The sequence below is a fragment of the Zingiber officinale genome, chromosome 7A (genome assembly GCF_018446385.1).
Source record: "Zingiber officinale cultivar Zhangliang chromosome 7A, Zo_v1.1, whole genome shotgun sequence".
Lineage (NCBI taxonomy): Eukaryota > Viridiplantae > Streptophyta > Magnoliopsida > Zingiberales > Zingiberaceae > Zingiber > Zingiber officinale.
Genome location: NC_055998.1, coordinates 81,346,998 through 81,364,021, shown reverse-complemented (window position 1 = coordinate 81,364,021; position 17,024 = coordinate 81,346,998). Strand labels below are relative to the sequence as shown.

The window sequence follows — 17,024 nt, the reverse complement described above, 5'->3', positions numbered from 1 at the left end:
GATGCCAAGGAGCTTTGGAGCAAATTGGCAAGAATTCATGAGATCCCCTCCACTGTACCAAATCAAGGAGAATCCAAAGAGGGCGACTCATTGGATCAAGACCAAGAGGAGGACTCCGAGGTTGAGAGATGCTCAACCTCTGAAGAAGAAGTTCAAGAATAAGCTTCATCTTCAAGGGAATGCAACGAAGGGAACAAGGAGGGAGCATACTCCTTGTTTCATATTCAAGATGATGAAGCCTCCACCTCTAGGATTGAGGGGGAGCAATCCTTGGTGACACCGGATCAAGAAGAAGGAGAAGCTTCTACATCCGGGTCAAGAGATGAAGAGATTGAAGAAGCTTCTACCTCCACGAGTCAAGAAAAATCAAATGGAGGAGAATCAAGATCGGATCAAGAGGAAGCTTCTACCTCCGGATCCAAAGGGAAAGATGCCACCCCTACAAGCAAAGGTATAAATATTTCAATTAAAAATAAAAATCATATTATATGCTTTGAGTGTAGGGAACATGGGCACTACAAGAGCAAGTGCTCTAAATTGGCCAAGAAGAAGGGCCAAGTGGCACAAAAGGGCAAGGCGAAGCCCAAGGAGACCATCCCCGGAACAAAGAAGAGCAAGGAGCATATTATATGCTTCTCTTGCAATCAAAAGGGGCATTACCGAAGTCAATGCCCCAAGGGGAAGAATATGGTCAAGGCTCAAGGAGGCATTCGTCAAGGGGGAGCCTCCAAGGTAAAGAAGAAGGTAACATTTATTGAGCCTACCCCCTTACATTATGGTGAAAAGCATGATAATTCTAACTTTTATCATTTTAATGCAATTTACCATAAGAATAGAAAGCATGAGGGCTTTAAGGAAAAACATGTGGCCCTACATGCCAAAACTATCCAACCTAAGGTTAGGAAGGTACACTTGGGCAATAACTCTAAAGATTTTAGATACAAGCCCAAAAACAAATATGCTCATGAATCAAATGAAAAATCTAAAACTAAGGACTTAGTGATAGAAAATCAAGTCTTGAGGTCAAGACTTGATAAAATGGAAAAGACCCTAAAAAGGATGAAAAATATCCTATTAGGGCAAAATGAGCATAACCTAGGTTTAGGGGTACAAAAGTCATCCAATGGCCATAGAGGTTTGGGATACAAACCAAAGGCTAAGAAGGATGTGCCCTCTTACCATAGAGTTCCATATAGTTATGGAACAAACCCTAGGTCTAGTGGTCAAGCCAAAAATACTAGGGAAGTCATCCCTAAGAGTATTTTTGCAATAAATGTGACTAAGACTTCTAAGAAGTCTAAGAAAGTCACAAACAAGGTCACAAGGGAGGTTATCCCTAGAGTTGACCTAGAAAATGTGACCAAGGCTTCTAAGAAGCCCAACAAGGTCACTAGGAAGTTATCCCTAGTGAGTACCTAGAGCATCCAAGGAGCACCAATAGGTGTTGGGTTCCTAGGAGCATCTTCTCTACCCCATAGATGGGTTAGAGAGTGTCAACTCCGATTAGAAGGGTAGTTAACCCAACTTTGAGGAAATTGACACTCAAGGAGCATTTTCAAGGTTTTAGTTAACCTTTGAAAATGAAATGGAATTATTGTTTACTCCTTGAAAGAGTAAAATGTGCCTGATGGTGGAAGAATTGATTTTAATCTTAAATGGCACATATTGGGAAATTCATAAGAACTATCAAGTTGGGATTTTGGTATGTTCTTAGGCAATTTAAGGCAATCCGGGCCTTAATTTAAAAGTGCTACTCTTGAGGAAAAATGGAATATGCCAACATTTGAGGACATGTTTATTTTCAATTGGCATACATTAAATCAAGGAAATTAGAAATGCCAATTTAGGCTTTGGCATTCTCTTGTAGCACTTTAGGGCAATCTAGGTTTAAGGTGTAAGTTTAGCTAAGACTTTAAGGATACTTAGATAGTTAATCTAGGTATATTTTATTTATGCTAAATCTTGCCATGATTGTTTGCCCATCATATGCCATGACATCATGTCTAGTTTTACATTCATGTTTTATTATGAAAAATCCAAAAATACCATGTCATGACATTCATACATCATGTAGTAATAGGATATTTTCTTTTGAAAATTATTTTCTTTTGATGTATGTCATAACATAATCATGCATTAAGTTTAATTCCTTGTAATTAAGGACAAATGGCATTTAACGACACTTATTGACAAGTGACATCCTAGGTGGATGTCTAATATTTCTAGAATGCCTAGATAGATATGCATGATCCCTAGATTAGGGCAAAAACCAAAATCTACATCTCACAAAGACTATAAGGTGACTTGTATGTGATTAGTGCACATTAGATACAAGTGAGATGTTAGGATGATGAACAAAGCTCAAGATGTTGATTTAGTGCATTCTTTTGAGTTTTTAGGTTCATCAAAACACATAGTTATGTGTTTTCCCATCATTGGGAAAGCTAATGTACAAGTCATGTGCATTATGCCCAAGGAACATGATGGGATATTGGTTTTGAAAATGTTTTTAAAATGTTTTTGGAAAACCTTGGTGAAGGCTATCGTTTGATAGTAATCACCATTGAATAGTTAGACACAAACTTGAAGAAAAACACTAAAGTTTTTGCAAGTTTTCAAGTTTGTGTCAATCTTTGAAAATATGATGTATTTTCATAGAAAGCTATTTTTCCATGATTAAGTATGCCCTAAATAATGCCTACACGAAATTTCATGATTTTTGGATTTTCGTAGAATTTTCTAGGGGTTTCTGAAGTTGGCTGAATTTGAAATTCAGCAACTATCAGAGCTCTAATCGATCCATGGATCGATTGGAGTTCCTGAATCGATCCGTGGATCGATCCAGAAGGAAATTCTCGTGAGCAGAAGCTCACTGGATCGATCAGCCGATCGATCCACACATCCTGAATCGATCAGTGGATCGATTCAAATAGGTTGAATCGATTGGAACCCAACTCCAATCGATCCAGGACGCTGATTTTGGCTGGGAAGGTCTGATTTCAGCACTCTAAACCTATTTTAGTCAATGTAACCATTCTTAACCCCTCAAAATACATTTGTATACATAAAAAGGGTGTTTTCATGTTGAAAACAAGGATGGATTGGTTAACGAAGACTAAGTAGAAGTTTAGGTTGAGGTTTGTTTCAAATTTTGAGTATTTGAACCTCAAAACTTCTAAATTTGGGTTTCCTAAAGGTTTAGGGATTCCAAGTCATTGTTGGTGCAATGACAGAAGTCACCACCATGTCTTTAGGGGGAGGGACTCTTTAAAGACATGAAAAATTACTTTTCATGAACCTTGGAAGGTGGTTAACCTTCTGTAAAGAAAATGCTCATGTATGAGCTTTTGAACTTGAAATGGGGAGTGGATATTCTCATTATTTCAAGTGGGAACTCAAGTGGTTAGATAATGCTCAAGGTTGGGTATTTGTCTACATTGAGGGAGAAGTTAAGGATAAATGAAGGGTATGGGACCTTCATTATCGTGTTGATCACAACGAGTGATGTTGTGAACAATGATGAGTAACTCTTCAGGGGGAGAGTCGTCAACAAATGGATTTGTTGATGTGTACCCGAAATTGGGGTATGGGTTGATGTATTCCCAAAGATGGGTTGATGTGTGCCAATAGGGGGAGAATGAAAGGACCTATGAATGGGTGTAAGTTAGGCTTTCATTACCTAGAGGGAGTGTGCCCTCGTTGGGGGAGAATGAAGAGCTTAATTTATATGTTCATTACCTAGTGGCATGAAGATTGAGGCTATAGGATTAGCCTAACTTACATGTGGTATTGTAAGTGTTATTGTGGTATTGTCAAACATCAAAAAGGGGGAGATTGTTGGTGCAACATCCCTCAGGTCAAGGTTGACCTGGGTGACCAAGCTGAGTCTTGGTTTGAGTTTAGATGTTTGACAATAAGAAATTGATTGAAGAAGAGTCAAGTAGGTCAAGGTTGACCGGATACTTGACAGGGAAGTCCTGGTGAGTGAAGCCAGGCAGAAGTAAAACCCTAGTGAGTGAAGCTAGGTGAAAGTCCTAGTGAGTGAAGCTAGGTGAAAGTCCTGGTGAGTGAAACCAGGTGAAAATCCTAGTGAGTGAAGCTAGGTGAAAGTCCTAGTGAGTGAAGCCAGGTGAAAGTCCTGGTGAGTGAAGCTAGGTGAAAGTCCTGGTGAGTGAAACCAGGTGAAAACCCTAGTGAGTGAAGCTAGGTGAAAGTCCTGGTGAGTGAAGCCAGGCAGAAGGAAAATCCTAGTGAGTGAAGCTAGGTGAAAGTCCTGGTGAGTGAAGCCAGGTGAAAGTCCTAGTGAGTGAAGCTAGGCAGATGGAAAACCCTAGTGAGTGAAGCTAGGTGAAAGTCCTGGTGAGTGAAGCCAGGCAAGGGAAAATCCAGATGGATCAAGGATGATCGGACATCTGGTGTTGGGAAGTCCAAGTAGGTCAAGGGAGTGACCAGATACTTGGCATGAATAGAAAAGTCTAAGTGGGTCAAAGGGATTGACCAGACACTTGGTGGGAAGTCCTAGCAGGTCAAAGGAGTGACCAGATGCTAGGCATGATGTACCAACAGGTCAAGGTTGACCGGATGTTGGTTTGAGAGGCTTGGAACTTGGTTTTGGGCAAAAACCAAGTGTTGGATCGATCAGTGGATCGATCCAGGAGCTGGATCGATCAGTGGATCGATCCAGGCCTTTTCTAGTGAACAGAGAGCCTCTGGATCGATCCGTGGATCGATCCAGATGTTCCAATCGATCAGTGGATCGATTGGGACGCGGCTGCTTCGCGCGATAAGCGCTAGATCGATCCGTGGATCGATCCAGGCGCTTTTCCAGAGCACAGAGGCGCTTTGGATCGATCCGTGGATCGATCCAAAGCCTCCCCGATCGATTGGGAACATTCGAATCGATCGGGATCCGACCGTTGGCGTCGATAAAGGCCGCAGGCGTTCATTTCCTTCGGCATCTCTTCTCCGATTTACTCCAGATCTTCGCCAGCTCCTCCACAGCACTCTCAAAGCTCATGATCGCCAGTTCTTGAAGGTTCTTGGAAGCTCTCCGAGTCAAGAGGCGGATCAAAGCCAAGAAGAGAAGCTAGGGTTAGGGTTTATACTCATTGTAAGCTTGTAAGCTTGTATTTCTTGTATCCTTTCCCTCTCTTCTTGTGTTGAGTCTTGTAGGGCTTCTCCGCCCTTGGTAGTTACCATAAAGGAGAGTTTTATTTAGTGGAGGGTGTGTGTGTTGGTGTGGATCCTTGGATTAGTCACCTCTTGTGAGGTGGATACCAAGTAAACCAACCGTGTTAGCGTTGTGTGATTGTTTCTGTATTTTCCGCTGCACATCTTTGAAGGAACAAGCAACACCGAGCAACGAGCGAACGCGACGAGCTATTCACCCCCCCCCCCCTCTAGCTACTTTTGGTCCTAACAGAAGTTAAGGCTATGGGATTAGTCTAATTTAAACATATTGTCAAACATCAAAAAGGAGGAGATTGTTGGTGTAATTTTCCTAGGTCAAGGTTGACTAGTTTGACTAAGTTTGAATTGGCTCAAGCTTAAGCTTTGATATTTGATAATGTATGGAGATTGCAGTTGCAATTATCCAATTGGGGAGATTATTGGTGCAATTCCCCAATGATCTAGGATTGACCAGTTTGATGAGAAGAAGATTTGAGTGAATCAAGGTTGAGTGGATACTTGATTGGGAAGTCCAAACTGAAAGTTAGGCAAGGGCAAATCCAACGAAAATGTTGATAAAAGAAGAAAATCTAAATGGGTCAGTGTTGACCGAACACTTAGTGTGGAAAGTCCTGGTGAGTAAAATGAAACAATTGGAAAGCCCTAGCGAGTGAAGCTAGACAGAAGGAAAATCCTGGTGAGTGAAGCTAGGTGAAAACCCTTAGTGAGTGAAGCTAGGCAGAAGGAAAATCCTAGTGAGTGAAGTCAGGTGAAAAGCCCTAGTGAGTGAGATAGATAGTGAGGAAGTCCTAGTGAGTGAAGTCAGATAGTGGAAATCCATGTGGGTCAAGGTTGACCGGGCACCTGGTGATTGGAAGTCCAAGTAGGTCAAAAGATTTACCAGATACTTGGCACAAGGAGAAAAGTCCAAGTGAGTCAAAGGATTGACCAGACACTTGGTAAAGAAGTCCCAATAGGTCAAGGTTGACCAGATGTTAGGTAATGAGGAGTCCTAATAGGTCATGGTTGACAGGATGTTGGGTAAGGGAACCCTAGACTTAGGTTTGAAAGTTAAGGTTTGGTAATCGACTAGGTTAGTCGATTATCGAAGCTTAATCGATTAAGATAATTGATTAAGCAATTTTCACGAAGTACACAGAGAGGCTCGTAATCGATTAGGTCAATCGATTACGAATGATTAATCAATACGGCAATCAATTAAGTCTAAATTTCATGAATGTATAGAAAGTTTGGTAAGCGATTAAGCATGGAAGCTTAATCGATTATGGCTTGTTCTCGTGAGAATAGAAAGCTTCTTAATCAATTGTGCTAATCGATTAAGAAGGCTTAATCGATTAGGGTAATCGCTTAAGCTTGAAAAACTAGCTGTTGTGCGCCCGAATAAAAGGATTCGCTTGCATTGTTCTTAGACGACTCTCTGATCTTCTTCACCGAGCTCACGCAGACATCATCACTAGTTCTTGAGGCTTCTTGGAGACAAGTGCTACTGCACTTCCAAGGTCAAGAGGCATTCCAATATAAGAAGAAGAAGCAAGCTAGGGTTTCATGTTGTAAATCTTGTAAGATTTATTATTGTATTAGCTACTTTTGTTCTTCTTCTTGTATTTCTGTATTGAGAGCTTGTATGAGGTTTCTCCACCTCCGGATTGTTTCCGAGAAGGAGTATATTTTATAGTGAATGTGTGTGAGAGAGTCGGATCCTTGGATTAGTCACCTCGTTTGAGGTGGATACCAAGTAAATCCATCTTGTTAGCATTGAGGAGCCTTGCGTAAAGTTTATCCGTTGCACATCATCATCGATAAAGCGCAAAAAGTTATTCACCCCCCTCTTCTAGCTCCGAAGTGTCTCAACACTCTACTCGTAGGATTGTCAATTCTAAGATGTGGGACTAAAGAGAACTTTTGATTTCTAATTGATTAATAAAAAAATTCTCAATAATACGTGGCAGTCTCAAACTCTAGATCCCTGATTAATTAATGAGAAAATTTTCAATAATAAGTTGCAGCTGAGTCTCAAACTCTAGATCACTGATTGATTAGTGAGAAAATTTTCTAATAATACACCGTACCTAAGTATTAAACTCTAGATCCTGATGAATGCGTTTGTGGAAATTACTAATAAATCATGAAATTATTTTCAATGTGAAAAGAAAAAAGGATATTAACATAATTTCATTTTGTGCTTTACCAAAATTAGTTAGTAAAGGGAGCAGAGTTTTAATAAAATAGTAAGATTGTTTATTAGATATTTAAGTAAGATATAAGTAGGATTCTACTAGACCAACCTCCATACTTGATTACCTTAATATTCATACCCTACTTGCCTTATGGGGCTCACCTTGTGAGTTGTAAGCCCCATGTGTATTTTTTTTTTAATTTCTTTAGTTTAAATACTATAACTCAAAGCCTAAATTCTAAAAACTAAATGCTAAATTTTAAACCCTAAGCTCTAAAATATATATATATATATATATATACTTGGTGCTTATAGGGTAAGTACTGAGGGTATCATGACTCATATAGGGTAATATTCTTATATAATAGTCTTGATAGTCTACTTACCTTATGATGCTCACCTTGTGAACACCATGTGTAATTTTTTTTATGTTTTTTAAATTTCTTTAACTTTAATATTATAATTCAAACCCTAAATTTTTTACTAACCCCTAAGCTTTTTTAAAATATATAATAATATCTAATAATTAAGGTAATATACATTTTCATGATTCTCTTTAGTCCGACATCTTAGGATTGGTAACATTGTGAGCAGAGAAACTTCTATAAATATCTTGGACCAGCAACATTAAGAAACATACCTTTTTTGGGCTTTTGGCTAAAATCAAGTGTAATATCTATTCTAATCGGTATATAAAATAAATTAATTTTTTATGAAAAAGAATTCGTTATAGTAATTTGTTGTTGGGTTCTTGAGCGTCGCCCTTGCATTGCAGTACTGTATAGATCTAACGTACTCTTATCAAATCTAATTTATAGGTCTGTGCGTGATGACTAATATATATTATAAATATAATAAAATCTTAATAATTAAAATTAAATGCCAAATAACACTGTTTACTAGAGCTCCATTATGAGCTGAACTCATGCTTGTTTAATAATCTAAAACTGATATGTTAACCGGCGAACTAAGTTAACTTAACTTTTAAATGAATTATTTTAAAATTGAGTTCAAGCCGTTTGCAAACAATTTAATTTCATTATGAATCAAGCTCGAGCTAAACAATTAAAGTTTGAATCGAATTTAAGCCGAACTCAAGCTTAGAGAAAAATCAACCGAGCTAAGCTCAAACCCCTTATTTCTCTTCTCGGCTTAATTCAATTACACCCTAATCACACACTGACAATGGAAGGATAGTCAATTAATATATATGAAAAAAAAAAAAAAGGAAAGGAAGGGTATAACTGAAATGTGATACATATTTTTAAAATTATAAAAAATAGATGAGTTAAATGAGTAATATTGAAACTTCATTTTTAAATGCCAATAAAATAATTATATGATACTACTATTTCTTTATCATCAAATAGGAAAAGAAAAATATTGATAAAATAATATCATTTAAATATTTGATAATCTTTAACAGTAGTTTCTGGAATATTATTTTAAAAAATTAATATCTAAAATACTTTGTATATTGCACCTTAGAAATAGTTTTAATTAAAATTACATCATTTCAAAGTTTTTTTTTTTTTGACTAAGTTACTTCAAGAGTCGAGGATAAAATAGTATTTTATAGTACTATTTTAATACATTTTTAAAAAAAATGATATTTATTTAACTATATGAATAATTAGAAATACTTTTTCAAAGTCATTTTAAGTGCCACTTAGCCGGAATCCAACTATGGTCGTAGTAAGTTACCGAAGAATCATTCTCCCACAATCTAAGTAAAAGAAAAGTCACTTTACAAAAAGGAAAGGAAGCAGCCCACTCACTAATGTGCAAATACTTATGCTAAAATGACTTAAACCTAATTGGGTTTGGCTAATGATAAGCACATCCACTTAACCACTATCTATCACTGCTGCAATCAGCAAGTAGATCAATCCACAGGTGAAACAAAAATGGCACACTGAAAAAGATTGAGAGGGTTATAAAAATTGTTTTTCAGTATTGAGAATTCAGTTTTTTAAAAAAAAAAATTGTGATCATTAAAGAAAATCAGAAATAATGGAAAAAGACCACCAATTTGCCTTTAAAGAAAGATTTTGGAGTGACATTTCACATCACTAAATTCTTGTGCACCTAATTCATTTGAGGGAATATGATCCCATCCACTCAACCTTGTCTCTAATGTGGTGGACACCCCCAATCCATCACAAAATCCAAGTGGAAAATTTTGTTTCACCCCTCGATTCATCATAAAATTATCTTTTTTTTTTACCTCTCGATATGGAATGATTGTATTTAAATTTTAGAATCGTATTAGAGTTTTGATTGTTTGTTGATCGGTGCAAAGAGATTAAAAAAAAGAAATAGACATATCTATATACTCAATGTTTTACTTGTGTTGTATCATTTATATACTCTATTCTACTTTTTCTTAAAGGATAATTGTAGTTTTAAGGTGTTAGAGTTACCATTTGAAACTATCATCATAAATATGTCTCTTATATCATAGTCATGCACGGCATCTTATGACATAGTACAACAATTAAGTATAGGAGAATTCATATAACTAATTGATCTTGATATAATGGAATAAGATTTAATTATTGTTGTTATTGTTATATTACGTACGTAAAAGGATACTGAGTATTATCATTGTGATACCACACGACAATAATATCTCTTCAGCGTATATACAATCGATTTAAAGTTTTAGAATTATTGGTTCTCTGTAGAATGGGAGGAGGTATGCATATATAAATAATTCTCTTCATCTTATACCTTTTACTTTGAGCACTTGATACAGTGACAAAGATAAACCTCTCAAAAGGTAGATCAAGGCTGAAAAGATCGATTGTTGAGGTAATCAAAATCAAGAAGCCATCAACATTCAGAGTCACCAATCGAGACAGAGACACACTTGAACGGGTCATATGGGCGATCGGCCTTCGAACGACCGATCGGACCTTGGATGGCCAATCAGGTCTTAGGGTGCAATAAACAATTATAACCTGGCTAACTAGGCCTTCCTATCAGTCAATCAGACCTATAAATTGATTGGGCATATCACGCCCTTGATGCAAATGAAAAGGTTGAGTGAAGACTGAGTCGCTCATCACGTTCTGTAAGGTCAAGCAGGCGATCCTCCTGAGTGATAGCCGATCAGCCCATTATGGGCCCTATGGCCCAACAACTTCATACTCTCTTTTGGAAGTTTGTGCCATGAAGGATAGAAGATATCTTGCAAACAAATCATACTTTCGAAACTTCCAACCTATTAAATCACATAAATTTGCTAGCTCATTTTAAGAAATGTATCAGAGTCACTTTTGACATGTCCTTTCTTAGGAGTGCTTTGGAATGCTTATATAAATACAATAGTGATACTATTAAAAGAGATCCCCATTTACAGACGGAGATATGCAAATGCTCTATAATCCTACATGCTCATTGCTATAGTTTGCTTCCACCATTTTTCTTCTCATATAACTCGATTACTGACTTGAGCGTCAGAGGATCAACGTCGAGGACCCCTTCCCTAACCCGACACTAACGCTCTCTGTGTTACGTAAGACAACACGGAATCTTCCTTTTGTCAACAGCACAGCAAAGTCACGTTCTCAACTAATTACCTTCAAACAAAATTATCACTCACGATTTAAACATCGAAGGGGACCTGTGACTCTAGACCAACCCTCTCATGTGTATTATTACCCTACAAATTTTGACGATAACAACTATGATATAAACCTACAAAAGACATTGTCTATGCTGAATATACTTTCAAACCGTAACTTTAACCATCTCAAAATTATAATTGCCATTTTATATATATATATATATATATATATATATATATATATATATATATATATATATATATATATATATATATATATATATGACAATGTCTGAATATACTTTCAAACCGTAACTTTAACCATCTCAAAATTATAATTGCCATTTTATATATATATATAAATAATAAATAGTACGTCCTTTTAGCTGAGTGTCTTCTCTATAAAAAAAGGCTGAAACTTGTAACTAGTTCCAAGCTAATTACTCAACCAACTGCTGAACTACCTCCTTGTGTTTTAAATACTACTTAGCAATTGTGTGCTGCGTGCAGGAACGATGGTCGAATTAAGCATGAAGGCAAGGTCTCTTCTCTTGGCTGTGGCTCTAACAGCGGTGGTGGTAGTCATGGCTGCAGCTGAGGCAAGGGAGGTGAAGAAGGTACTCAAGGCAACACTCGGCTACTCAGGAAACAGCATCGAGAACCATCACAATATACCCAGAGAACAGTTCGGTGGCGGCGGCGGAAACAGCTATGGAGGTTCCACAGGGCAGCTCCCTCCCTATGGAGACGAAGGAGGTGGCCAGGGCAGTGGAAGTGGAGGCACCGATTAGGAATAAGTTTGGTGTTTATGAAGAATATAAGTGTGTGTTTTGAGTCTTTTGTCGTCGTCGTCGTCCTTGTGAATGAAGTTTTAGTCATCGCCACAGAGAACGTATTCAGAGTCAGAATCAGTGGATTGCGTAAGAGTCGAGATGAATTTCGTGTCTAGGTCACTAATCGCGACCATCAGCTCCAATGTTCTTTTTCTTCTAATTTTTTTTTCCTTTCTTTTATCCGCTCGCGCTTTCAAGTAAACGGAGAATCGATCTAATCTCTCTTTTAAATCCTAGTTAATTTGATTTAGAAGTTCCTTAACGAGGAGCTTGAGGAACACAAAGACTTGCAGTGAGTTCTAGACAAGTTTTAGAGGGTTCAAATCTCATTCAAGTCCTAATATATTTAGGAAGTTTGAAAATTTTAAAATGTTGGATTGTCCATTAAACCCATTTGTACTTTTTAATGTATTCTAATAATCAATAAAAAAAAAACTTCCTTAAAATTAAATCAGTGAATTAATCGGATTAGAACATTTGAATATCTTCCTTAAAAAAAAATCTTTAATTTAGTGATTGACTTGTAGTGGAGGACGCGAGCTAGTAAAAGCCTACTTGGCTATCTTAGTGCCTCACACTTAAAGTTCTTCAAATCTTGCAAAATAATCCACTTAATTAATGCGGCTTTACAAAGACGTTTAACCTTCCACTTCATTGATTTTGACTTTGGAGAACCTAAATGTGAAAGCACAAAACATTTTACTAATTATATTAGGGACCACAATGGAAAAGTGAAGTTGACATATAATCTCCGCATTAAATTTCTCTACACGTCCAAGGAACTCAAATATCTGACCCTACGCAATAATATTTTTATTAAATGACTTTTTAACTTTTGAATTATCACTCTAAATAAAAATAAATTTATATTTAATAAAAATAAAATCATCTCCTATAACAAAAGTGGCTAAATCTACACAAATCCGTTATATAAAACAAATCGCCGCTTCTCTCTACCCACCAAACCAAGCAGATCACGACAAACCGTTATATTTACCTTTTTTTGTTTTGTCTGGGCGTGTGATATATGCCATATTTATAACAACCCCCTCTTGTAGCGGATCCCGGCGCTCCATTACCCGAATCATGCCAAAAAGCAACCTTGTCGCCTGCTGTCGCCATGGCTGGTGGCTCCATCGATCTTATCGACGTCGTCGTCGTCTCAACTTCCACAACGCCCCCGCACCTCCCCCTCCGAAAGAGAAAGCCACAGGTGAGGCTTTCATCGCTCCACGGTGGAGCCACCGCGCCTTGACTTCTTCCAAATCGCCTTCCACTTTCCTCCTTTTTCCTTCTCCCATTCTGTCCCGGAGCAACATTTCGTCGCCCTTTACCAGGATCAAATATTTCGGTAGGCTGTTGCTTATCTCACTGCTTTTTTTCTCCTGCTTGAGTGCTGTATTTGCGATTTGTTCAATTTCTGCCCACGCCGCGCCCTTTCCTTGTGGAAAGATCAAGTCTTGGTGTCCAAGGTTGTTTTTTGAAAAGAAAGGTGTTCTAGTTGAATGAAGGTCAGATTTGAGAATTTTTTACTGAATAGATTCTCAAAGATCATCTGCTTTTTTTAATGATTGCTTATTTGATTGTGTGTTGAGTGTGTTCACCTGCCTAAGAATCATACAGTAGTGTGTTGATTGTCTACTGCATGACATATCATAGTTGATGAACTGACCACAGAAATATTAGTGAATTCTGAGTTTTAGAGGAAAAAAGTTAGGTTTGTGATCTACTAGTTAAGCAATGGAGACTATTTGTGTTTTAGTTGACTCTAGAATTGTTACTACAAAAGCTTCTTTCTTGTAGATATGAGAATTTATCCCCTGAAATTCATAACAGAAATTTGGTTCTTTTAGATGAACTGCTTTCATTTCTCTAATGGAGAGAAGTCACCATCATGGTCAAGGAAGTCAAGATCCACTAGGTCGAATAGCACTAGATCTTCAGATCGTGATAGGAGAAGATGTGAATCCGATTCCAATACTTTGCTCGACATGTTTGCTTTCTCTGGACGAAGTTCCCGGTTCCCTAGCCTATCACACAGGCCAAACAATCTCAAAGTATTCACCTTTAAAGAGCTGAAAAATGCCACAAATAACTTTAGCCGTGCACTGATGATCGGGGAAGGTGGGTTTGGATGTGTTTATAGAGGCACAATCCAGAGTCCCAAAGATCCAAGCACCAGCTTTGATGTTGCCATCAAAAGATTGAACCGCGGAGGCCTTCAGGTAAATCATTTCTTCTTCTTTCTTTGTTTACTGTTGCAAGACACTTTCAAATTCCAATGAATGCGTTAGCATTTGCTTGTCTATACTGCAAAGCTACACTAACATCACCACTGTGGATACAAGTAACTATTTTGGCATCAAATATGAAATATTTGTATTGATCATAACAAGGATGAAACAAAGGGCCTGGTGGTTCATTTGGTGTAAAAGTAAACTGTCATAAACTCTTTATCAATAGTATTATGTAGTTTTACGATTTGTGTTTCATAACTGAAATTCTATTGTGGTAAGTTTCATGAGAAAGAGTTTCTTTATAGGATGATTATAACACATAGATCATTCCCCTGTGATCTTGAAATATTTTGTGTACCTGCCTAAAATTAATAACAACTTGTTGATGTCGATGTACACACCTATCGATGTAGTCAAATCCAAGTCGGAGAAGAGCTTCTGTATGTATTAGTATCTTCCTCTTTCTGTCTTGTTAGATTTGGATTAAGTAAACTCATTTTCGTCCAAGCTGAAGTCTACCCTATTTGCCTTTCAGGGACACAAGGAATGGATAACAGAAGTGGATGTTCTTGGGGTGGCTGAGCATCCAAATCTCGTAAAGTTAATTGGATGTTGTGCTGAAAATGATGAAAGGGGAATCCAAAGACTTCTTGTATATGAATATATGCCTAATAGGAGTGTAGAAGATCACTTATCAGTTCGCTTTGCTACAACTCTATCATGGCCTACAAGACTTGGAATAGCACTCGATACTGCTCGTGGCTTGACGTATCTGCACGAAGAGGGAGAATTTCAGGTTCTCATTTTCTCCTCATTCCTTTGGATTTCTGTGACTTGATACCGTGGTTATCGTGATACAATTAGTAGTTTGCATTGCATATTAATATTGAATATAGAGACCCAATTTTTTGTGTATACAGATTATTTTTCGCGACTTAAAAACATCAAATATTCTTTTGGATGAGCACTGGAATGCAAAGCTGTCTGACTTTGGTTTGGCCAGAGAAGGACCCATCGACGAGTCAGGTCATGTTTCAACAGTGGTATGCACACTCGGAAGTTACTTAAGATACCTTAACATTTTTATATATTATACGCCTTGTTAAATTTCAATGTGATTATTTTAGTTGATCTTGGGGCACTTCTTCGAAGCTGAGTTTGAGCACATACATATAAATTTTTTCATATACTTATAATTCTGATAGCTAAATCTTACTTTTCGAATCATTGTAACTATTTTGATAACTCAATCAACATCATCATTGTCATCATGAAGTTGTATTGAAACTCAATCGCAGTTTTTTTAACTGTTAGTAAACTCTTGTTTGTATAAATATCTATGAACGGTTTACCGAATTCCTAACTATCAATGCTGAAGCATGATCTTTGTATTATCGCACCCGATTTGGCAATTTAGATTTGGTCTGTTGCCAAAGTTTGAATTTACAATTGGATTTTTTAACAGGTTATCGGAACAATGGGGTATGCAGCTCCAGAGTACATCCAGACCGGGCGCCTTACCGCCAAGAGTGACATCTGGGCCTATGGCATCGTCCTTTACGAGCTGATTACTGGTCGGAAACCGATGGACCAAAACCGTCCGAAGAAAGAGCAGAACCTGCTAGAGTGGCTGAAGCCATACACAGCCGATGTGAAAAAATTTCACACAATCGTGGATCCAAGGATACAGGCGGAATACTCTTTAGAACAAGCGATGGAATTAGCTTCAGTCGCGAACAAATGCCTAGTGCGAAGCTCAAAGCTAAGGCCGAAGATCAGCGAGGTGTTAGAGATGGTCGAGAGGATTGTGCGCGGCATGGAGATTGGAACTCATCCATTCGTCTCGAATCCAGGGCACGAGGTACAATATTGTAGAGAAGAAAGCGAGCGAAAGGACTTGAAGAGGCAAGTTAGCAGTTCAAAAGTCGACGAAGGTAGATGGTTCATGTGGCGACCGAAACTCTTGAGAGCTCAATGATCATCGAAATGCAAATGCGAGAATCTTCCTGCACCTAAACAATGCCAAACTTGTCTCTGATTCTGAAAGAAATGTAAGCATTAAGCAGTAGAAACTTTTATGTTTGTGTAGTAAGTTAAAAAGATTTCAAATAGTTCCGTAATAAGATTTGAAATCTAATCGTAAATAAATCTTTTATTTGATTGTAATAGTTTTGATTAAAATTATTCTAATAGTATTCGATCAATTATGTTCAAATTAAAGCGAACATTTTTAGTTATAATTATTTAATAATTTTGAATGTATCTTTTTTTGAAACTTCATATGACGAGAGCTTCGTGAGTTATTTTTTTTATTTAATAATTTTAAATATGTTAAAGTAATTTTATCTAAAATATCTATAAAAACATCGAACAAGAATATTTTTTAGGACAAGATTTTTCTTTAATATATATTTTTTAAAATGAGTACTATTTCAATGATAATAAAAATAAAGGATGTTTTTTAAATTATTTTTTATTTAAATAAATAGTCACAAGTATTTTTTTAAAAAATATTAAATCATAGGTTATTATTTATTTTTAAATGTGAGAAAAATAAACAAATAAATTACTAATATTTACAATAATTGAACGCTACCTTATTTTAGTTAATATTAATGATCAGATAGTAATTAAATTGTATTTATCAAATAACTAATAATTCAATGATATTGCAATGTTGAATATTAATCATACTTTAATAATATTTATATTGCAACTAACCCTTCGACAAACTAGTAATACGAATTAAACATTAGATATTAGGATCAAATTAATTATCCATAAAATATAGTAATAAAAGAAGAAAGCTTATTCATTATCACTTCTATGTCATGTTACACATGTCTGCATTATAAAAAAAAAAACTTTTCAACAACTCTTTTATATAGATCTACACTTTCTTATAAATTATTTAAATATAACACAATATAATTAAATATAACATAACATAATTAAATATATCATAATTAATAAATTATTTTTTCACAAATTACAATCATAGTGTGCTCATATACGTT

General features: G+C 36.7%; 2 protein-coding genes and 1 pseudogene across 3 annotated transcripts; all 3 read left to right on the top strand.

Moving 5' to 3' along the window:
* Window positions 1–8,002: 8,002 nt before the first annotated feature.
* On the top strand, window positions 8,003–8,167 carry LOC122003218 (annotated as a pseudogene).
* A 3,285-nt stretch (window positions 8,168–11,452) lies between these two features.
* Window positions 11,453–11,728, top strand: LOC121999473 (glycine-rich cell wall structural protein-like). Its single transcript, XM_042554154.1, has one exon. It carries the CDS (start codon window positions 11,453–11,455, stop codon window positions 11,726–11,728), a length of 276 nt encoding a protein of 91 aa, XP_042410088.1.
* Window positions 11,729–12,859: 1,131 nt separating this feature from the next.
* LOC122001634 (serine/threonine-protein kinase PCRK1-like) lies at window positions 12,860–16,155 on the top strand. 2 transcript variants are annotated; one of them, XM_042556488.1, is made up of 5 exons: window positions 12,860–13,281; window positions 13,624–13,995; window positions 14,543–14,803; window positions 14,928–15,050; window positions 15,473–16,155. In XM_042556488.1, the coding sequence occupies exons 1-5, from the start codon at window positions 13,276–13,278 to the stop codon at window positions 15,983–15,985; spliced, it is 1,275 nt and encodes a 424-aa protein (XP_042412422.1). In that variant the 5' UTR covers window positions 12,860–13,275; the 3' UTR covers window positions 15,986–16,155. The 2 variants fall into 2 exon arrangements, with proteins under 2 accessions (XP_042412422.1, XP_042412423.1); XM_042556489.1 differs by having other exon boundaries at window positions 12,861–13,121.
* The last annotated feature ends 869 nt before the right edge of the window (window positions 16,156–17,024 follow it).